Raw genomic sequence first — 24982 nt, 5'->3', positions numbered from 1 at the left:
TTATAGTGTGTATATTTTCAAGTACACAATACGTAGCAGCAGTTTTAGTTGCGGTTGCATGTATATTTGCTTAACAGGAATTGGTTAGCACAGACAGTCACTTTATTCATTTGTCTCTCAGTTGTTTTGTTTGTAGACTAAATGCAACCGGATCTGCAAAAATCCAACACAATCATACATTTTTCAAATTCCTGTTTATTTGGTATTTATAGTGTACTAGCCAAGTGTATACTCTGACAATGTTTCAGTCTCATATGCCAATAACTTTGTGAGTTACAGCCCTACAAAGTTGCAACAACAGAAATATCAATTTGTACAGCAAGTATAGGGAAAGTAAAATACAAATGCTTTGTACTTATTAAAATTTGTGTGTAAGAATCAAACATCTTGATTTCTTCCTGTCAATATACCCATGAAATATGAATACTGTATTTACTTGATTAAACACCGCACCTTTAATAGTTGCTGCACTTGAGTGGTACCACAATCGATTGTGAAAATAATGGCTTAAACATCATTCGCAAGTATCGAGTGGTGGTCTAGTTTGAATAGTTGCCGAGTCGATTTTTGGAACTAAGGTAATAAACGCTGTAGCGTTTAATCAAGTAAATACAGTAACAGGCATTGGTCAACTATGTATCTTAGTGTTTATCTGGATAAGTGTACATTACAAAAGGATATGAGGCTTCTTTAAAATTATTCATAAATGGACACTATAATATGTTTTATAAGCTGCATGCACATTCATCCCTCATTAGTTACCATAGTAAGTGATAATATTCATAACTAATAGACATGGAACATTGCAAGAGTTCCAATAGTAATGCAATGTAAGTAATTTTGGGGCAATTTGTACAAAGATGTAATGATGTCTTTAATGGTATGAATGTACATAATTATGTATATCATTAGTATATGTTAAAGCATAGCCGCGAGTGCTATATGAAAAATAAAGTATGAGGCGCGCGGCCGAGATGCTAATAAAGCACTTGGCTTCGCCTCGTGCTTTATTAGCATCGAGGCCAAGCGCCGAGTACTTTATTTTTCATATAGCACTCGCAGCTATGCTTTAAACGATTTATGGAACTTTCTAGTCATGTAGCTTCACCATACACTAGGACTCGTAATTAACAAGCGTTGCATGAACTATTAGTAGCCTGAACGCACACAAACCAGTTTAACAAAGTAACTCACGCGTATTTCACCATAGTTTGGCATAGTAGACATTCATCGTGTCTTTTGGCAGGTTTTGCTCGCAACCCACAATCGATTCTATTGTGAGTCACATGGTGAAATATTTCCGTGATATCTCCAGGACTTGTCCGTTAACATTAACAAACGTAACAGCAACGTTACCTTCTCCCACCCATCATCGAAGCATTTAGGTATGTCTATAAAAGCAATCCAGTGGTGGAACTTGTATTGGCTGGGGTGATTGATCACTCAGTGCGGCGAGGCTATCAGCCTTCACCGGCTTGGGTGATTAGTCGTACTGGCGCGAGTCCCGTAGGCTATTAGCCTACACTAAGGCATGTGGGCAACTGTGCTTTATTGCCCGTAAAGAGTGCTTTATTGCACCGCAAAGAGTGCTTTATTGGACGAATAAAGCACTCTTTGCGGTACAATAAAGCACTCTTTGTGGTCGATGAAGCAGTTGGCCGGCTGAGAGTGTACTTTATGAAATTTAAAGTACACTTTTCCCTTTGATCTCGCCCACGCAAAACTCTATAATTATTATTATTGCACAATTTTTTTTATGTACACACTTAAGTCTTATAGTATACAATGATACAAACAATGTATTATACATGTGACAGATGATAATCATTGAGTAAAACACTTGAAAGGTTTAGTCACTGTATCTATGTAGCTATATAGTAACAATTTAGAAACCATACGTGATTAGTTTTCCCTGATGTCTCCTTTGTTCACTGTACTTTGACCCTTTAATTGTTATCCAGGATACACGGTCTTGTTGTCATCTGGTTCTTGTGATACCTTGTGCCATCCTCAAAAGAAATGTTATTACATATTACATGAAGTTTTAGTATGTTGTAAAAGTCTATATCCAAACGGTTATTTATCAAAATAATCAGAAATTGATATTTGTAAAACTGATATTTAAAATGTTAATAAACTCTGTAATAAATTTGCTTTAAACCAAACAGTTTACTAAATATAATTGTATGTATACAATTTGGCATAAGCTGTTTTCTAGGTACCATGAGTCAATCTAGAATTATGCACTAGTGTTGATATGGTACTCACACAACATACTGTACATCATTAGAAAAGTTTATGTTGCATAAAAGTCACATGGATATTTTTAGATGCTGGTATGTATCAGCTTATATTACCTGATGACAACCACTCTTCATCCTGAATAGGTTACCATACAATCAGATAAGTATTCCATAATTTACCAATTTAAGTATGTAGGGTTTGTGTGTTGGAACTATGTAGTGTTTACATCATTGATAGGTTTCCAGCTCTGTATTTATGATAAAATGGAACAATTTTTTTTTCAATTGTACTTTTAAATGAACCCTAACCCTCTGAAATAGGCCTAAATATATGTAAATTAATCATTGTTTCCAAAAGACATTATAATGGAGCAAAAATACAGAATTAGCATATAATGTAAAAACATGGCGACTATAGCAGCTAGCGACAAAATGTTAGCTAAAACATTATGTTGTATCATATACACTTAAATGTTTTCAACTTTTATGAGGAATTACAGTAAAGCAAACTGTAAATGGAACTTGCTTGCTGCTGTGTAGTTATGCACATTTAACTGACATTGTAACAGATTTCACAAACACATATAACTGTACTTGACCATTATAGCATAGCAATGCTTCATATTTCATGTTCCTTCTATACTATGCATCAAAATGAAGTTACCAATGAGCACTAACTATGGACCGTGCCTGAACAAGCAACAGAACCCCAACTAACTCTTTACATGCAAAGATGTCTTGCACTCCAAAGAACTATTGTATATAGTTTGCTTATAGTGTAATCCTTTTCACTGCAAGTTTCTACGATTTTCAGTGTTGTGCATGCGTTTGTGTACTCGTATCTGCCATGCTATCTCTAGTGGTAAAACAGTGAACAACTTCATTGATGTATAGCATTTTCTTTGTTAGCAAAGCTTCAACTTGAAGAACTATTTAACCCACATGTTGTAAATGGAAATACTTTTCGTGATTACATAATAAATGCATGAAGGATCTGATTATCCCAGAAATGGGACTTCTTTAGGTGTGTCCATTTCATTACTAGTGCACCTTGCCATGATACACATGGCACAGTTTGCAAAATGTATGTGTTCCAGTTTGCAATGAAGGCACTTTTGGGCTTGATTATATCTAACCAAGCATCAGAAGTTATCGTTAGACTAGTTTGAGGTCAATATTTTTGCCAGTCAAATGATTGAGTAGTGATTTGGTAAATGTACAAACTACCACTTACTCCCAGCTCTCTCATGGTTTGGGAGGGAGAGCTGGAGTAAGTTAAAGATAGTGTTAAATTATCAGAATAGGTCATTTTGTTTAAGACAGTGAACTATCATGATTTCACCATGTGCTGGACATAATTAGTCAGTGACGTCACATCTGGGGATGCATTGTTGCTTACAACGACGTATTACCATTGATACCGGTTTCATTACAAGCTCCCACTTGCCATGTGCATGCTGTTGATTGTCTACAACTGTTTTCCATCTGTTTGTGTGTTTGTCCATATTTGGCCATATTCCAGTGCATTTCTCATATAAATTCATATGAATAGGTAATTGTTTGCAAATGGTTAATTGCACAGCTAATCTATGAGTTATGAGCTGTAACTGTTGTACAGTGTAAGCTCATCTCAACTTAGTCACTACGCCAGGTGAATAGTGCTAGTAACAGTTCAAGATGCGACTGATAATTATGACATAATTTGATAAAAAGAAAAAGTCTACTACTGTGTGATTGCCATTGATGGTATAAGAAAGAGTCATTACTCTTCAGAAGTCATTCCACAAGGAAACTCACATATTCAGATTTTCAGAAATACTATTTGTTTCATATCCTGCCCTATGTTACACAAAATCCTAAGGCACTATCAAATACAACATTAATGAAGTGCAGAGAACAAACAGCATGACCAGGTGAAAGAAACTATGTAAAAAGTTGAAACCTTAGTTAGGACATAGGTAATGGAAACTAGGGCTGAGCGATACTACCGTTTTAGCGATATATCGCGATATTTTGAAAGTATCGATATCGCGATATTTTGTTATTAACTATCGTGATACCATGCCTGTACATTACTGTCATTAAAAATCCTTTTGTTATGCAGTAGTTGGCTAAGAATCCTTGGAAATGATAAAGTCCACCCATCTGGTTTCCCCTGCAGAGAGGTGTGAACACCATAACAACCTCAAAGCATGTGTTACAATAACTGTTACTGTAAACAAGGATGATAGTGGCTAGTTTGCTATCACATATAAGGACTTCCTCAGGAATGCTGAGCAATATGCTATGTAGCACCAGCTATGATTGACTTATTTGTAAGTATCGTGAACTATTCAGTATCGTGAATAGTGGCTTTAGTATCGATCGTGATACTAAAATGGCAGTATCGCTCAGCCCTAATGGAAACTTGTTAATTTTATATCTGTTGCAGATCACACGCATAGAAAGGTAGCTGGGATATATGTGTCAGTGATTGGCTTCTGTTCTGTCACTGCTAACAACCAATTAAACTGTCTTCCTACAGATGTACCATGTATGGAACAAACATTCATAAATTCCTACACAAGGAAACCATAGTGTGACGTATATAGGTATAGATGTAAGTTCTAAATTAATCTGCAAATAGTAAATATCATAATGGCAAATACTGTGCGTAAAGTTTACGATCGCACTATAGCAGGTGTCAAGCTGTTTTTTTTTGTTTTTTTTTTGTAGTATTTATTTTGTAACCAACATTTTACTGTATCCAACAGTAAAGTAGCATCATGCTTACCTCATTTTGAAATGCACCACCTGCTTTGGTTTCACAGGAATTTTTTTTTTACTTATGCCACGTACATAGATAGCCATAATGGTGACATAGATGGAACATGCTATGTGCGATCAACTTGTGGGTGCAGTGTAGTTAGGACACGGAACATGAGTCACCAATCTAAACTGATTCATTGCGGGTATTTACTTTAAACTTTGTAGTCATTGATGCAGGACAGTTGATATTTCAAGAATGTAAGAACATGATGTATGTACACTAAAGCAAATTCCATTCCTTTTCTTGACTGATGAAGGATATTGCTATATACATAGGGTATATATGCACATAGAAAATGTATAGTTTGTATTGCAAACAAATGCCCTCAACTGTAACTAGATCTAATGGGACGAGCACAGTACTCATTTCTTGTCAACCACAAAATCCATACAAATGTTTCTTAGTATTAAGGTGAAGGTAAACAGGGAACCCACTTAATGGATGAAAAGAAGCCATAATGTCACCACAAAAATTTATTTTGCTATTTTGCTTATGTAATAATGTGGTCACACTGCTTGCCAAAGCCATGGCTTTGGTGTGAGAAGAAATTAGTGAAGAAGACATTTGAAAAAGTAAATAGAGTAGTATAGGAGCTTACATAGCATAAGAGGATTCACATCTTTAGTGTGAAATTTTGGTGGTAAAGGTAATTTGTGGTTTTAGCATGGTATCCTAAATGGTAAGGGCAGCTTTTCTACATTAGTTTTCTTTGGTATACTAGTGAATAAGACCTCTGTGTTTTGTGCTGGCTTGTGTCATACGTATATGTAGGCCAATGGTGCTTCTATTGCTGTAGTGAATATTACTCAGGAAGTTGTTATGCCATGAAAATTATTATGGTTAATAACTTTTATGTATTGAAAGCTACATAGACTTCTCTGTTACTGGACACTAGCTAACAGCCTATATTATCATGCAGTTTTGTGTTGACGGATCTGTATAGGTGCTTCCTTCATTGCAATTGCATCTAACCTGTGGTCAGCAAGTAAAAATCCCACTTCTTTGAACTTGTAGCTATTCATGCATGGTACATCACTTCTTCCTTTTGTGTGTACCATATGTAGGGTGTGTGGGATAACAGCATTTAAAAAAGTATTTTTGAAATTTTCAATGGCTTCTGGTATACTGCTATACCTTAACCATCAGCATATAGCATTAGATAACTGCACGTTAAGAATGCTTTGATATTTGTAAAGTATATACAGGTATTGTATTCTGGGAGAGCACCTGTGTACAGGTGTTTTACTAATACATCACTTGATCATGTTTTGTAACATACAACGCATGTTTTATGAATACCACAGGGTAACTGATCAACCAGTTTCACACACATAGTCTGATTGCATAGCTATTTCATCACAAACACCTAATAATAATAGTTCTTTACATAATGATGCAACAGTCAAAGTAGCTAAATTGTTACATGTAGCAATAAGTACGTTCGTACTTTGTATTAAAATTTAATTGTACAGTTTGTAGCATTGCTGAAGTCCATTTATGGAGGTTTTTGAGGAAACCTGCTCTTCCTTTGACTCCCTTGGCATAGTAGTTTCTTCCTTATCAAATTGTGTATCCTCTTCCTTGACCTCAGTAGTCTCCATACTTGGTATCCGATGATGTCACGCTATTTAGAATAACAGATGACAATTCTTGTAACACAATGGTTGTCTGTTGGTATGCTCTGACACCATCTACTGAACAAACATAGATCAAGTGTGCTTGTAATATGATGCCAGAATTAAACTATGATAGTAGAATTATCAAGTTCATTATTAAGCATGTGATAACAGTATTTTACATCATGGCTAGACTGTATTGAGAGTGGAAGGAAGTATCACCAGTGCCAAGAGGTACAGGAATGTGGATGCTATTTTTAAAGCCAGTTCCAATTTACAAAGCGTACTAAGAAAGGAAACACTGGCCACATATATATGGTTTCTAAAGAAACAAAATATTGTAAACCTTTCAACAGACCTGAAGTGTTCGACCATATCTCAGGTGACACTACCTGATGACAACATGGACAACTTGTCTATGTGGAAGTACATGGCTGGAAACCCATCAATGATGTAAACACCATTAGTAGTTCCAACACACAATCCCTAGTTAAAATGCTAAATTATGGATCACCTGCATGGTTACATCATTTATGATAAGATTGAACTAAAAACATGTCAATTGTGTTTTTAAATGAAGCCTTAAACCCTCTGGATATGCTTATTTAAATCAATCCTTATTTCCTGTAAGCATTGTAATGGGATGGTGCGTACAGAATTGTCATGAACACGTTGACAAACAGCCAAGACAAGGACTCCTAATACAGTAAAGTCCACTTACAATGTGTGGCACCACACAACCATGCGTCATTTGCACATGTGGCAATATGCCATGTGTGTGTCATAAACTACTCATGGTGGCACTGCAGCAGTGGTCACACATGTTCCTAAGACCAGAGCCATGTAATTCATCCACGAGTAGTTATGACACAAAGTTTTGAAGGGGTCCATCAAAAATGGAGTAGCTACTCCATCACAAATCGAGTAGTTGGAGTGCCTACCATCCAAAATTTTGAAGGGGGAAATATTCACTTCTTTTATGCATTTATAGTACTCAAAACAATGCCATTTTGATCGAGCTGTAAATAGGAAAATATTTGTGGAAAACTACCGATCTGTGAAAATCGCAAAAATCCTCCTCCTCAAAAAAAACTTGCTATACGGTATTTTATTTGAGCTACTCCTTAATCCGGTACAGTCCTCATGGCTACAACATCTCGTGGCAGTCAGGGCTTTTATTGAGAAGACTTCTGGCATCGATTCAGGTTGCTGGCAAGTGTATAACTATTTGAGTTGTTAGTATGCCTAAGGAATTTTATTGGCCAAGACATTGCTACCAGTCCTGTTGTAGACTAGTGTAAGTTTTAAACTGACCTGCATTGAGAAAATTTAGCACTAATGGTTTAACCATACATACATAAGTAGCTAACACCGTTCTTCACTAGAGTAGTGTATCATAGGCTTAACAATCACACCATGACATACATGGAGGAATGGTCCACACGCCGCCACCCACTCTTGGCTTCAGACTTATCCAAACATGAAATTTGCTTTACCCATGCAGAAAAACTCGTGGCACCATGCATAAAATGTGAAGTTATAAATGAACTGTACTGAAACATTATGCTACATACATTGTATATACTTATTTTAAGCATTTAAGAGCAAAGTATCAATGGCATTTGTTTGCTGTTGTGTAGATGCACACATTTAAGTAACATTCCTAACATACGTACTTTATAAACACATAATTGCATGCATTTGACCATTGACATAACAATGTATATCTTACAATTCTCCTATACTGTGTATCAAACAGTTGCATTAATGCTACCAATAGAGATGTACCCCACTAGCTATGGATCTTCATAACACAAATAATACTATTCAAATACATACATATATGGAAATCATTACAATTGCTCATGTTTGCATCCTTTGTAAGTTCTCACTAAGGAATTATTGGTGGAAGTTATCATGCTGTATTTCCTTTAAAAGCTACTGTTGCTAGGATAATTGGATGATTATTATATTACCCATTACATAATTGTAATTTAACACCAGACACATTTGTAGTATATAAACAGCTGATCAATCCTTGTTTGATCAGATAAGTTGTTCAAGTATTACCTACTAAGTGTTTGGATAGTGACTAACTTTTGAAATATGTTCCTCCTAAAATTCTTTATTGTTCTTCTTTTCAGCTACATGGTGCAGACATCTGATTCTTGTAATCATGATAATATAAATAATGCTGCTCAGTCTAGAACAGCTGCTGAGAACAAAACAGTCATACTATACTGTGCAGCTAATGCAGTGCAGATAAATGCTCAGTTTTTGAAGGATTTAAATCTTTCAGTTGCTACAAAAAATCCAATTGCTAGCATTATACTAAACAAAACATTTCAACAGTTTTCTAATGAATGCAAGGATTTCATCTTAACCATGTCACTAAAACATCAGTTGCAAAATTATTTGTTCACACAGAACAATTCAGATCTAACCTCTGATCAAATTAGCCGACTATCTTCAATACTGATCTACCTACAGACAGTGGCTAACAGTTTGGATGACATCCAGTTTAGACAGCAAAGCAGCCATTGTGTAAGATTATCAGCATATGGTTACAGGATGATGTATCATGTACAATATGATACTACTTCACTATTGAGTGAAATAAATGATCAAGGTCACCGTTTGATTGAGAATGAAAATTACAAGGATAAAGCTGGCTCGTGTGTTTGTGAAGTGCTATACCCTACCTGGAAGTTATTTATTGCTGAGTAGCTACTGAAATATTTTTATAATAATTTTTAATGCAACGAAGCACAGCTATACATGTTCTTTTATAAATTGTCACTTTAATAGAGTTTTTAATGATTAACATTTTACACTTGCATGCTTGTATATGTCTTGTAGTACTTTTAACTAACATTTTATTGATTAAACATTAAATAAAATTTAATGCCTTCAGTGTCTATGCATATAGACAATTAATTCTTTGTATTTGTGCAAGTTACTAACTAATGGTAGTTGTTCGGTGTCATACAATACTACTTCATACAGTATGGTATACCATTGGATCCCCCCAAAGTGATACACACTCCCCAAACTGCCACACATAAAAACCATCATGGAAGTATTTTACACGACGAAAAGCACCCTTACTGAAGAGTCTTAGTGTAAACATTTGTAATATGTGTCACACATGGAACATCCATCCTCACATGATGTACATTGTATATGTAGTATCTACATGTACATGATGTCTCATCCTTGTATTGTGTATCATCTACTTAGCCTTTTACACAACCACAAACCATAGAAGAGTTTCTTGGTATATATTTTTAATCATACAGCCTTATATGGAGCATAGTGTTGTGCATCATTAAATGTTTAATCATTTATGATTATTTTTGGTTGTTTGGTATGCTTTGCTTGATTGTAGTAGTCTTGGTAGTCACTTATACATTGATTACACTCATATCATGTACTTATAATGGGTAAAATCCTTCAGTTTAAAGTCACTGCTATGTTTGTGAATAATTTGTCACATTGAAATCTACTCTCGGCCCATCTTTTTTACTATTATGAAGGGGAGACAACCAGCACTTGAAGCTAACCAGTGCTACAATAAGATTGGTGTTCATATTTTGCTGTTAAGTTTTTCCAAAACATGGTACAGTGCGGTAGTACTGTATGGTAGGGAGCATAGAGGTTTGGGTTCTGCCTGCCTGCCTGCTTGCCTGCCTGCCTGCCTGCTTGCCTGCCTGCCTGCCTGCCTGCCTGCCTGCCTGCCTGCCTGCCTGCCTGCCTGCCTGAGCACAGTTGCAAAGCTGGAGGCCAAACGAAGCAGCACACAGCCACCATTTTTACACCACAATAACAAACTTACCATTGGGATGTGCCTTTTGTGGTTCCGACGGGTGTGTGCCCTCTGTTCCTTGTCATTCCTTTAATCTTAAATCAAACTAGTCTTCTTCCTTCTCCATGCAATGAAACCATATTGAGGCATTAATTTTTCTTATCAACACTTTCCTTGAGCAGCATAGATACCACAAACTTATTGAAGCGCTTACGCTTGGTAGATACCTTTAACTTCACGATAGGTTCAATGCCATGCCTATTGACACGATCTTTGTTGATTAATAACGATCGAGCAATGGGACCGCACCTCTTAACAATCTATCATGATGACACATCCCATTATTATTGGCCTAACTGTATTCATAATTCTAGCACAATGAAATAGTGACACATCCCCTAGTAGGGTGAAAGGCTGACTCAAGACTCCAATACAGCAGTCACCCTAATAGAACAGTCACACATGTATAGCTATATGTTATAACAAAAAACCAAGCAAACTAGTATATTTTAAAAATGAAGCAGGGACCCAAGCAATAAAATGTAGTGAAACAAGAGATGAATGATGGTATTACAGCATATATAGGTCAATGGAAAAATCCCTACTGAACAAAATGATTGTTATAACATGCCAAGTAGGGATTTTCCCACTATGTTATGCTGTAATACCATCATTCATCTCTTGTTTCACTAATTTTTATTGCTTGGATCCCTACTTTATTTATAATTTTTAGTTTATCGAAGGTTTGATTTACAGAATATAATCACACGGTTCATTCTGTATGATAGTGAAAGTATTACAAGGCATACGCAAATTTTCCTTCCAACAGCTGTTGTCCTTGCCTCTCAGTACATCTTCCCACTGTATATGTATGTTATGTATATGTGCATCCCTTGTGTTTGTATCCATCCCATTAGATGTCCTAGTACCATTTACATACATACAATTGTAAGGATATTTGCATGGGTGTTTTGTGAGGCTGCATGCTATCTGTGCACATGGAGGTGATTGCTATAGTAAAAAAAATTAAAGATAAGGAATTGTGTGCATCTTTGCCAATTGGTTGCAGTAACATAGTGCAGGTAGCATGTACCATTGAACATGTGTCATTGCTTGTGTTACCTAGTAACACATTATGCATAGGTATGACTAACAGGCATTATTGAATTATGTATCTTAGTGGATAAGGTATATGCGTAGTGTACATTACAATAGGATATGAGGCTTCTTTAAAATTATTCATTAATGGGCACTATAATAAGCTCACATTCACCCTGCATCAGTTACCACATCCATAGCAAGTGATAGTATTCATAACTAATAGACATAGAGCATTGTAAGAGTTCCTCAGTAGTCAACAGTAGTATTATTCATAGCATACCTTGTTCTTTTTCTTTTAATGAAAGTACATATGTAAGTATATGTGTGTTTACTTTCTGCTATACATGCAGGCATTATACTATCTTCCCAGACATGTATGATACAACTTAAATTGCCATTTAAGATGTGTTCATAATTTAACATCTAATGTAGACATCATAAGTATGTTGCTATGTGTGTGTTGTTATGATATATGTATATATGATACAAAGCCTTAGTTTTGCTTATACACACACCTGAAGTATGTATGTCACCTGTCATGTTATATATATAATAGTTAGACATCAAAACACAGGGTTCTACAGAATTTAGAAACCTTAAAGGCTCTGTGTTGTGGCGCATGAGCGAAGCTCGTTATTGTTCTTTCGCTGCTACTTGTTGTACCTTCACCGCTACTTGTGACACAAGAAATGTAGCATTCTTGAGTAGAACAAGCCCTCAAACAAGCCCCTGTCAACTTGTAACCACACTTACTATCCAGTTAAACGTGCCCATGCGTTTCCAATGTTACAGGCGCGTAATTGCCATGTTTTGTATTGTCCCAGAGACAGGGACCTATTGAGACATGAACTAGGGATCTACAGGATTTAGATACCTGTAAGTAGCCAATGAAATTTGAGTATTTCACCTTGCTATAGTCTAAGTATGTATATAGACCTCACTGTATACGTATGTTTACTTGTTGACAATTAACCTCAGTGTAAACATTATATAACACATGGAGCAATTTGTGCAAATGTCTTTAAATGGTATGAATATATGTTGTATGTATAATTGCGCAATTCTTTTATACGCACACTTATATAGGTCTATATACATACATTGTTGTATACAATGTATGCTACATGTGACAGATGATAGGCCTCTGATATATATAAACAAAACAGTTAAAAGCTTTAACCACCATAAATATGTTATAAACCATATATGGTTGGTTTTCCTGATGTTTCCTTTGTTCACTGTACTTTGACCCTTCAATTATAAGTCATTTTCAAGAAGGATATGTGTTCTTGCTTTCATCTGGCTCTTGTGATACCTTGTGCCATCCTTAAAAGAAATGTTATTATATAAAGTTTTAGCCTTCACGTCGATTCTTAGTGGTACAGTGAATAAATAAAAATATGTAAAAGGCTGGTGAATCTACAATCAAAGTAATCAGAAAATGATGTTTAAAATATTATGTAAACTTTGTAATGAATTTACTTTAAACCAACCAATCTACAGCTGAAGATCTTAATTATATGCAAATAAGTTTGATATAAATTGTTTTCTGGATCCTACACTAGTGTTGATATGGTACTCACTGTGCATGGCTTGTCTGTGGACTGTCCAACTCCATCGATATAAGAAACTCTATTAACAAATCTTCAACTTGAGGAGCAATTTAAATGGGAACACTTTGCGTGATTACATAGTAATCCAGGAAGCATCTAGTTATCCCAGAAACATAGCTCTATGAGAAAGTCTCTACTTTGGGTTTGAACAAGATAATTGCTATATAACATGCTATTGTAGGGATTTTTCCATAGAGCTATTTGTAATACCATCATTCACATATCTTGATACACTGCTTTTTATCGCTTGGATGCTTGCTTCATTTTTAAATTTTGAACTGGAACAGAACTTTTATTACATTGTAAACAAGAGGATATGTGTGCACATGCATGATAATAGGTAGCTATCCAGACAGGAAATGGTTGGTATTTGCTTTTCTGTACAAATAAAGGGCACATATGCTCATATGACATTTACGTATCAGCTGTCACCAAGCATCATAGGGTAGTCTATTTAAGGTATGTTATGTTATGCATTGTTCATCATGAACATAGTTGACCCTATTACTAAACCATTAAGTCCTAATGGGCCAACTAACAATAAGTTACCTGGAACTATTTTAAGTGTCTATTCCACAGACAACATAAGTGCTGTTATTATATAGACTACAGACAATGAATAAAAAGTTCACCTGGAAGTGCATGGGGTAGTAGTATGGATCATCAGGGTTACATCAGTGGTGTATTTTGATATTGTTCATGTTAGCAAATCATCACAAGTATGCCAACAACTATGTAGTTTAAAGCAAATATTAAGTTTAATTAAGGTAGTTCGACTATTGTAACATACAATATACAGTGGAACCTGTCTATAATGGTCACCTTGGGACCAGATATATCTGGCCTTTATATACAGGTGGCTGTTATAGAGAAAACCTGTATAAGGTGGTCAGCAGAATTTTAGTGGCTATTGCCGTTATAAATGAGTGATTATTATTAAGAGGCTCGCGCCAACTGCAATGCAGTAATATTTTAATACAGAAAGGACAAGGTGAGTTTGTTATGAATGTTAATTGGTTATAGCTATTGAATACGTTTAAGCAATGAAGCCTGATAGGTTATATAGTATTCATTGAAAGGCAGGAAGCGTGATAATTGTGCATTATTTGAAACGGTGCTGTGGTGCCAGACAGTTGGCTTAACAAGCCACCATAAAAGGTAGCGACCGCTATATGAAGGAGAAAGTTATGTATACAGTGATTCATAGGCGAATTCTTGGTTGGCCATTATACGCGTTGACAGGTGACCGCTTAATGCTGACAACAATGCATACATTTGTATGGGAAAATATTTGGGACCTCGTATCCATGGCCGTTATGCAGAAGTGACCGCTTAATCCAGGTGACCGTAACACAGGTTCCACTGTATAATTAAAATGTGGTTACTACCATAATGTGGTGACTTTTTCTGTTGGTAGAATTGTGTTTGTCGCAACTCAAACTGTTGCTGTTTGGTAGTCATCAATCATGTATGCAACTGTCTCCTTGTGTTAATATTACTTCTACCAATGAAGAACTGTAGTAGCATACATGGTACATCATGTTGTATTCAGCTACTGATAATCTTGCTAGTAGAGATTTAATCCTTACTTCATTCGTTCAGTCAGACTGAATTAGGGACTATATGTCCACTAGTATATCTGCAGGTGTAGGCGACCTTCCTTGTTTCCCTACTTTATAATTCTTTGATTCCTAATCAAAACTTAAAGTTCTTCCTAGTACTTGTCTAGATTTAATATTTGATATACGCTCCTATACTATGATGATAATAACAATATTAATAAATAATAATCTTTAGCTGCACATTTATAAGAAATTTGAAAAGGTTTTAATGTTTGCTGTAACTGTTTGTATGTATGTATGTGTGTGTAGCGTACATAATATATGTGTGTGTTTGTGTATGTGCGTGTGTGCATGTGTGATGTGCGTATGTATGTGCATGTGTGAGCATCTACATTGCGTGAGTGTGTATGTGTTTGTGTGCATATGTGGTGGATCCATGTGCATTGGTTGTTTAATCATTATGAAAGATGTTGTGTTAATAGAATTTGCTACAAGTGCGTACTTATCACAAGGAAGAATATCACTGTGGTGTCCTCCACAGGAAGTGATTAACATTGAAGGTACATATTATGTATATTGTGTAAGTACATGGTAATGTACTTGATAAACTTACTGTATTATGGTCAATGGATTCAGTTGTTATAATTCCATTGTCAAAGTTGCAACAAAATTGCCTCATCAAATTGTCATGAGATAAAATCAAGCTATAACTAGCATAAGATCTTCAACACAAGGGATTAATTTTAACCCAGACACATGTCTCACAACTGGAGAAATGAAAGATATCTATACATACATAAGGCAATGGATTTACCATTCCTTTTCTGAGCTCTACACACATAATCCCACCACAGTCTCTTGAATATTGTTAGCCTGTGAGACCATTGTGTGTGTGTGTGTGTGTGTGTGTGTGTTGTGCGTGTGTGTGTTTGTTTGTATATTGGTCTTGGAAAAAAAGTTTTTAATAAAAGCTATATTAATAAAACATGTAGATGGAGAATCTTTCCTGTAAAGCAGTTTCTTAACTAGTAACTAGTACCAATTTAAAACGTTTGTGGGTACTTCTAAGAGTGTTCCACACAGTGATAATAAACAACTGACCTCACTACCTGGAATAATACTTAGTTGCCATGATTTGCATGCCTCTGTAAAGCATAGACGGAAACGATATCCACACCCATATATTTCACCATGACTTCTGCTGAACTTTAATAGCTATGTAGTTAATTTTTAATAAGAATTTAATTACTGAAGCCAACTTTAGGATCTCCTGCAACTTTTTATTCAAGACATGTTCATGCACACCCAGCATTATGCTGACTAGATTAGTGGTTACAGGTGGGTTGACAGTAATACCATGTGAATACCTTACTAGTTACTGAAGTTCAGTTAGTGTGTGCTAATGAATGAAATTAATGAATACTGCTAGTAATAATAGTACACATTTCGGCATTGCAGAAATGCTAGCATGTTCTTTGACTCTTCACCTGGTGACCTTTTCTCAAAGGTTGAATTCAGTAAGTAGATTTATTTGTGAATTATCCTCCATTCTTCTCTTGCTTTGTAATCGCAACATAAATTCCCTTTACGTATGCATCATATACTATTTCACCACCCCATTCAAGTTAAATTACTTTGCTAGTGCTGCATTTGTGCCTTTAAGTATTCACATGTATGTTTGTGAATGTACATATGTATGTTTGTACATTTTGTAGAATGTGTTGGAGATTTTGATGCCGCCATTGCAGCTCAAGCAGCTGGCTTCATGCCCCATGAAGGTACAGAATGGTTATCTTAATTGTATACCTGTGTACTAATAGATCTAATTTTTTATGGCACTAGGAGATTTAACCACAATATATTATTATTATTAGTATAGTACTAGGACCGCGTCACATACAACCAAGTACATACACCAACGTGACAGCCCCCTGGTGAGGCTATTAGGTGGTGAAGGTACGATCCCCAAATCAACTCAATATGTCACAGTAGTGACAGATACAACACAATAGTGGCATCGTAACTAAAGGCCACCAGTAGTAGCTACGTGCCAGTACATCATTGGTATGGTAATGGCACAGTGATGTGTACACAGTACATGCATACACAACCTACTGGAGATGCACAATACTGTAGGAGCATACAAGCCAGGTGAACCAGATAAAGGAAGACAGCCAAGCCAGCCAGAGCCTAGTAAGCCAGGTAAAGGAAAAATGTACAATAATACAAGAAAACATTTAAAACATACCGCACTCTTTACAATACATTAGTACAAACAGACAACCAAACCAACCAGAGCCTAGCAAGCCAGAAAAAATATAAAATACAAGACATATGTACATTACAATACAAACAAACATACCTGTCCTTGTGCAGCTGGCATGTCAAACCTATTCAGGTGTCCTGCAGCCATAGATACACTGAGCGCATCCACTGGCAGCTGGCATGGCGACTTGAGACTTAGTGTTCCAGCTGGCAACACTTTCAAACACAATTGAACAGCAATTCGCTGTCTAAATAGCCATTTGAATCTGCTCGATTGGTAGTGGGTATATCACGTGCTGTTTTGATCGGCATTAAATAGAATTGCCGTATGTTTCTATCACCTCCACGGAAACATTCACCCATTATATGATTATCTCTTCATACAACATGGATTCTATTCCCGGTGAGTGCGAAGCCTTAGGCCTTGTAGTTTTCTCAAACATTATTTATTATTTATTTATTTATTTATTTATTCATTCATTATTAATGACGTAATTTTAACCGCATTTTGTATTATTCTTAGTACTTGGTTGTATAATTACTGTGCAGACCTCTGAAAAGAGTATGATGCACAGATCACAAATAAACAAACAAACAAATAGCTTAATTGCATGCACTCCAATATTTTGAATTGTAACATTGCTTGGCATTAATTCTATGATTTCTTTCATGACACTAAAGCAGAAAAACCAACACCACTAGAATGGCATCTCAAGTTACATTTAAGTAATAGTTGTATCATGTACCTGAGTGATTTGCCTGATATGTACACCCAAGCTCGAGGGCCGTCAGGCCCGAGAGCATGGGTGCACATATCAAGCAAATCACGAGGGCACATGATACAACTGATATGTACCATGCCAATGCAAGCTAAGAGCCTGCGGGCGATTAGTCACCCAAACCAGTATGATACCGACCACCGAATTCATTATATTGACCAACTTGTGGGATTCGATTATGGGACAGCAACAACTAACGTTGTGACTACGTTTGTTAACATAAATGGGCAAATCCTACATATATCACGGAAACACTTAATTTAGCGATTTTACTAGTGTTTCAAAGTTGTTACATCACTTAAACACTGTTTACACAGTTTTCTAAATATCCAGAGGGGTAAGCGTTGCTGTAGAGTGGTTACCTCATGATATGAGTCTAAGTAGCTAAAGTCTTTGAGCAGGCTGTAGGACCAGGTGTCCTACAGACCTTCAGCACTTGTGCTGTAAAGCATTAATAAATAAACTAGTGTCCATTTGGTTCTACTTCGGGTACTTAGAGATAATGAGTTACTCTCTAGAATTCCTATGGATATAATTACATGAAAATAACAAGGAGAAAACATCCTGACCACCTGGTAGACTCCTGTAAGCGTTCGAGCATAAATCGGATGGCTGCAGGTTCGAGGCTACCTAGGTCCAGTCATGGATTTTTTCTCCTTTCTCCAACTTTTCAAACACACCTTAAGTAGTTAAAGTCTAAGTAGCTAAAGTCTTTGAGCAGGCTGTAGGACCAGGTGTCCTACAGACCTTCAGCACTTGTGCTGTAAAGCATTAATAAATAAAATTTAAAAAAAATAAAAAAATATACGAAAAGTGGGCATGGTATGTAATCAAACACGCGGACAAGCGCTTTAAATTACCCATGACACCATTCTCACCTTTAACTTTCGTTTGTCAACTCTTAGGGTGGTAAGGGAGTCGAATCGCCTCCGTCTGAGTGCTGTAGGATGGAAAATCGGCTTCATGGCTTTCATCACGTGAGCAATAATAAACTCCCACAATCGAATGCTGCCAGGATTCTTATAAAAACAAATCAACATTAACTCACCAGATATCAAGGCCATGGTTTAACTTAAATTAGACAATGGTATGCAGCGTTTCGTTTGATGTGTGGAAGTCTCTTATTTGCGAAGAAACCTGGTATCAGGTGTCTTACTGGTAAGACACCCGACAGTTGTTTACAACCACAATGTGGCCTACAGTAATGCAATTAGCCTTTTGTGGACAATTAGTATTTTGCACATCAGTAAACACCAAGCAATTGCGAGCAGATTATTACAAAGAAATTACACTCAGGTACGCTGTTATCGTGGGTAGCTCAGCGGATTTATAGACCATCGTGGTACAAGCCATTAATTCAGTTTGTGGCCTTCGCCATATTAAAGCACGCTCTGTAGACCATGCAAGACAGCCATGTTGGCACTGGCTATTCCCATTTGCTGCCATTCACACGTATCTATAATGCCTCAAACATACTTTTTATCGACTTTACGAACCTTCAGTTATTCGCGCTTCATGGCTTGCGCGCGAGCTTGCGCGACCTCGCATCTTTTGCTCGCTGAAATACCCTAGGTGTTTACAATGGGAACTCTCTATACTAACTCACTGCTTCTACGCCATTGTCTAAAACGCTTAGACACTCACAATAGGCGTCTTCGAGGATTTAAAAACCTGAGGTGAATTATTGACGTCACCGATGGTTTTTAAATCCTCGAAGACACCTATTGCGAGTGTCTAACTATTACTAAACAATGGCCAGCCATGGTTTAACTTTAATGTACCATGGCCAACCATGGTTAACTTAAATGTACCATGGTAAGTCAGGGTTTATGAGATATGTACCCTGAAATTTGCCTCTGAAGTTAGGTGGCTTCATGGTACATAGTATTATTTAAACCACGAGGCACAAATGGTACTTCCATTTTGACACTTAACCAATTGCAAATTTGATGCAGTTTTAAATTAAACTATTATTCACTGTTTACGCAATGTACAGAAAATGTCATGTAGGTTTATGGATAGCTACGTAATCACTTGTTGTTTCAAATGATAAATTATATACATACGTACATATGCAATACATGTATAGCTGATGTGGTACCTCTGTATAAGTACTTGCATGCATGCATATGTATGTGTGTACTTACATGCATGTATGTAGTATGTGTATTTGGTATCATGTAGTTCTTAAGATGGTACAATTAGACTGTACTAGCTTGAAGGCTTGTACAAGCCCTCACTATGAAGAACACCAAAGGAGAAGGAACAAGGCTGTCCTCCCTGCAGTTAGCAAGCTTACAGAACAAGAGGAAGTAAACCCACCATTTCAACTGCCCATAGAACGTACGTAAGCATATGTTTTGGTTTTGTAATAACACATTAATCAGTTGTAGTATGTAGTTGATAGTTTTTTGTTGCATTAAATAAAGTAACTGTTGTGCTTACACCCATACTATATAGAATACAATCCAAATAGCTTAAAAATTTTATTCTGGAAATCTATCTGCTATTTGAAGAGATTACATAGTTTACAGCAGGTCTTTCTGTCTTTAGGCCACTTCAACTAAATCTTTTGTTTCTTGGACTGAAACTAGTTGAAAAGTGGGTCGGTAGGTAGGTATAAATAAAATAATAATAGGTGGTAATAATTTTTTAAAACTGAAGTTATAACACACGTGTATAAACTATTAGTTATGGTTAGTACATCTAAATGACCAAACGTCCATCCATAATCTGCTTATACAACTCTCTTGCAATAACCAAGCTCACCCCATGCATGAGATATGGATGGCCAACAATACATCGACACCACAAACTCTGGTGATGAAACACGTGATCTTTAAAAATGAACAAAAACATTTCATTTACAAATTTTATGGGTCGGTCAGGTCCAAGAAACAAGAAATTTAGTTGAAGTGGCCTTAACAAGAAATCATCCATAGAATGTCAATGAAATACCTAGAATATATCCTTTTGAGGATTGTAAATTTATGTGCAGCTAAATACATCCGTACATATGTACCATTACATAGCTGTTTCCTTAGATATGCACAATTGAACATTTGTAATGAGAACAATTCACAATTATTATAAGCTACTAAACACCATTTCTGATTCATGCATCCTGTGCATATTTCCCTCCACTACTAATATACATACAACAGGTGATGAGTATCATTAAGCAGACAATTTCAGTGTATATGTAGTGCAAATGACATAATCACTTATGCAAATTCACTGCTTCGTATCAATTATGGGTCAACAATTTAAAAAAATCAGCTCTTGTTTACTGTAGTAGACGTTCCATGTATGCATCGCAACTGTAACTATCGCTCACTGGTATGTATTATTACTACGATCCAATGTCTTGTTTTGGATTGATATTAAAGGAATTCTCTGTCTGTATGCATTGTAATGCATTTTATCAAAGGCTTAAGTACCAGCACAAACACAAATGCTTCAAATATGTAACAGCTTACAATCAGTTTCAAAACACTTTAAATTATACGGTAAGCAGTAAGTACTTAAGTGGTTGTCCCATGCATGGTATATAATGTATTTGTGTTTGCACATTATCCCCTCTGTTATAATTACTCCATTGAACTACATGGCTTTGTGATTTACACACTTATATCACTTATCTGTAATCTGCAAGTAATCCAAAAGCAAAATACAGCAATGAATAAAGTATAAATTTGTATGTATGATGACTGAAACATGGCACACCTTTTCCTTGAATTGATTGGTCTATAGCCATTATTGTGTATGTATGTACACTTGTTTGTTTAGACCACAGCAAAATAAAATGCTCAAATTTCATTTGTGTTTCAAAGAACTACATAGGTGGTATGTAAGATTGCAGGGAATGGTTCAGGGAATGGTTCTCGACTGAATTTATCAAATGTACATATTGTACTGTTTATAATTTAGGCATTCCCAGTGAAGATCATACAGTACCTGTCGCATTTGAAGTGTGCAAATCGCCAAGTATGGAGAGTATCTTAGATGGTTCGTCACTTAATGTATTACAAACACACATTATGAATGTATTCTTAATTTTGTGTAGTGTCCAGTATAAGTGTTTGCACACATTCATAAATATTTCTTTCTTTCTCTCTCTTTATAGAGTTTCCCCCTCTAAAAGTATTGTACAGTGTTTTAGTTCAGAGTCTACCAGTAAATTATACAGAATCTGTGGGACACTTGGAGCAGTACCTCACTGCTAATGCCATTTTTACCATTGTGTCTAGTCCAGATGCTGACCAAGGAAATCAACAAATCATTAACTCTCTGTTAAAACAGTTGACATGTATAGAAGACTTATTGGAACTCTGCAATCGTTTAGAAAAAATTCCGAATGCCCCAGCTCTTTCTCATGCCATAGAAGATTTGAGAAAAGGTATGATAGTGCTACAATTGTAATCAAAATTGGGAGTTGTATTATAATGAACATTCTAATGGGTGAAAAATACAATCAGCAGTTTAAGGGCTTCAGTGTTTTCAGTAAAATCTGCAGTTTAGTAGAGTAAAAATGCATGCATGTACATATGTAGCCAAGCTGTATAGCTGAGCATGTACGCTGAGCTGTATAGCCAATAAAAGATATGACCTTCTAACTCAGTTTTTAAAGACACTTTTGATGAAACTATTCATAAGAGAACAAGAGTTTAAAGGGCAACAGTCAACTGTTTCTTGCTGTTTTTCTTCACACTAAGACAAACTGTATATATTTCATATGCTTTTGTTGTGATAAAAACTATCAGTATATGTATCTTTCCACAGAGACTATAACATACATACATTTAGAAAACAAAGAAGCAAGTTTGGGAGCTCAAATGATTAGCCGCAATGACTTGTCTGGAGGAAATTGTATGTTTGTGTAGTGTATATCATATGTACATAGCATAATTTGCTTTAGTTGGTATAAAATAAATTTTGCATGCAAAAATTATATGCTAGCAACTGTGTGGCACACTGCCTTTAATACTGTAACTATTGGCTTTCAACTAAGGCACATCAAACATCAAAGAACATGGTTGACAATCTTTTTTTACCACTGTACTGACATACGCTGCCATTGCTTCAAGACACTCTAATAGAACAGTCACATAAAATATATTGTAAATTATTTTTGCACAAACAATATCTAGAAAATTTTTGCATGAAAATGAAAAAAACCCAACCATACAGAAAACCATATAAAGTACTTACCTCCCTTACAGTCATCAATCAAACTGACTACCACTTAAATCAGAATGAATACTGTGTGCATAGACTATAGTGTATGTGTGTACATTCATACACATGTTTGTTTACATTTCAGATAAGTCAATGCATTGTTTTATATCTTTGCATATACAAACTAGTTGGTGGCCCACCACTTGATGAAGCCATCTTTGAAGTGGCAGAAGCATTACAGCCAAACACGATTGGTGAGTAAGTTTTGCTTAAGAAATTGTAGTCAAATGGGAATTGTAGTGTTTGGTAAATGAAGAATTTGGCTATATGACAAATCATTTATAAACAGGTGGTGCATATTATCATAGGACATTTTCATAAGGGGCTAATTCTGTATATCCTATTATTAGAAATGTTTGAGAGTTAATATTACTGCATAAGAATTATGTGCATATGCATGTATGTTCTATTAGAGTATATTAGAACTTTTTTACTTTAAAGAGCATATTGTGAGTGTAAATATCTTGTAGGCTCTGAAGTATTGAAGAAATACTATCATCAGCTCTACCGGTCATTTTCCCGTGACCACATGGATACGTTGGGTAAACTGATGCAACTGGGTAATGTCAGCTCTGAAAAAATTGATTGGATCTCCTCTGCACCTAATTCTACCACTGGCAACCAAAGAATACTAGACTATCTACTTCTGGCCATGGATGGGGAAAACAGCATGTTGGAGCTTTGTGATTTGTTAGAGAAGTTGATTGAACATCCAGTACTACTGAAAGTTGTTGAAAGCTTAAGAAATGGTAAAGTTACACTACTTGTACTTTGCAATGGTATTTGTTCACAGTAAACATCTGTTAAATGTGCACATACAGTGGAACTTCTCTTAACAAACTCCCAAATTAAGGACACAATAGAAAAAACCTCCGTAATAAGATTTGGTCCCAACAGGTCTGGTTAATACATTTTTTACCTCTGAAAGAGGAAAACCTCTACACTACAGCAAAAAGTAGCCAAAAATTCTGGGTCCCAAAATGTTCGTAATAGAGAGGTTCCACTGTAGTCTTGTCTTCTGCTACTACTTAGTTCCTCTTAATACAGCGCATTTCTGTATGTATGTACACTATTACTGTGCTATTACTGACTTGGTTTAGACTTGTTAGAAGTCATTGAGAATACTAAGAGGAGTAACAGCCCTGAGGTATCATTGACATTGCCTAGTGATTTGGCAGAGTTGATGAAAAATCCAATGGACAGTTCAGGAGTGGAGCAATTGTTGGCAAGAGTGGTGTCTAGTGCTAGTACAGTCAATAAAGGAATATCACCACCATCTATCCACAGCTATACACCATCAGCAACCATAGAAGAAATCATAGGTACATATGTATGTGTGTACATTTGAGTATTACCATATTCATGTTGTCTTATTGCAAAAAATTGTAAAATAACATATGGTTAACTCATTGGTAAAAAGATTGTCACATATTGTACTTATGTGTACTTGTTTTACAGAACCAGAAGAGGCAAAGCCAGATGATGAACTTAAGAGTGATGGTGATGATAGCATTCCAGTGGGAGAAGCTATGTCAGACACTAACAGTGCAGTGACCACCGCAGACAGCAGCAAACAACCTGAAGAAAGCATAAGTGACGTCCGTGTACCATACCAATCACCTTCTCCTCCCATATCAGAACACACACCAGTTCCTGTTAGTTCACCAGTACCAGTAATTACACTGGATGCTGTGTCAGCAGCTAGTAGTACTGTAGATGTGACCAGTTCATTATCAGTCAGCACTGATCCTCCTATCAGTGATCAACCAACTAGTAGTGCTGTGTCACAAGGTATGTGTAGTGTACTTATAAAACTATACAACTATCATCTATGGTTAACATAACATATATCACTTTAGCGTGGGAGTTCAAAGATATCACTTGAGGTTTAACTCGCATATTGCCCAGGCAATATCATGAGAATGCTGTTTACTCATAAAGATATGATACA

The 24982-nt window shown here is 36.1% G+C and overlaps 1 protein-coding gene across 4 annotated transcripts in view; it reads left to right on the top strand.

Moving 5' to 3' along the window:
• LOC136236324 (uncharacterized) overlaps positions 1-24982 on the top strand; it is a 95012-nt gene that overhangs the window by 51535 nt on the left and 18495 nt on the right. For 3 of the 4 annotated variants that reach the window (XM_066026471.1, XM_066026470.1, XM_066026473.1), the window contains exons 5-14: positions 15232-15309; positions 16465-16527; positions 19978-20136; positions 21724-21801; positions 21920-22192; positions 22576-22662; positions 23160-23225; positions 23502-23780; positions 24132-24353; positions 24490-24822. In XM_066026471.1, coding sequence (XP_065882543.1) covers positions 15232-15309; positions 16465-16527; positions 19978-20136; positions 21724-21801; positions 21920-22192; positions 22576-22662; positions 23160-23225; positions 23502-23780; positions 24132-24353; positions 24490-24822 — 1638 coding nt within the window. The remainder of the gene's footprint in view (positions 1-15231; positions 15310-16464; positions 16528-19977; positions 20137-21723; positions 21802-21919; positions 22193-22575; positions 22663-23159; positions 23226-23501; positions 23781-24131; positions 24354-24489; positions 24823-24982) is intronic. The other variant, XM_066026472.1, reaches the window with a different exon arrangement.

Source organism: Dysidea avara, chromosome 10 (assembly GCF_963678975.1).
Source record: "Dysidea avara chromosome 10, odDysAvar1.4, whole genome shotgun sequence".
Taxonomy (NCBI): Eukaryota; Metazoa; Porifera; class Demospongiae; order Dictyoceratida; family Dysideidae; genus Dysidea; species Dysidea avara.
This window is presented reverse-complemented; position numbering and strand designations above follow the sequence as displayed.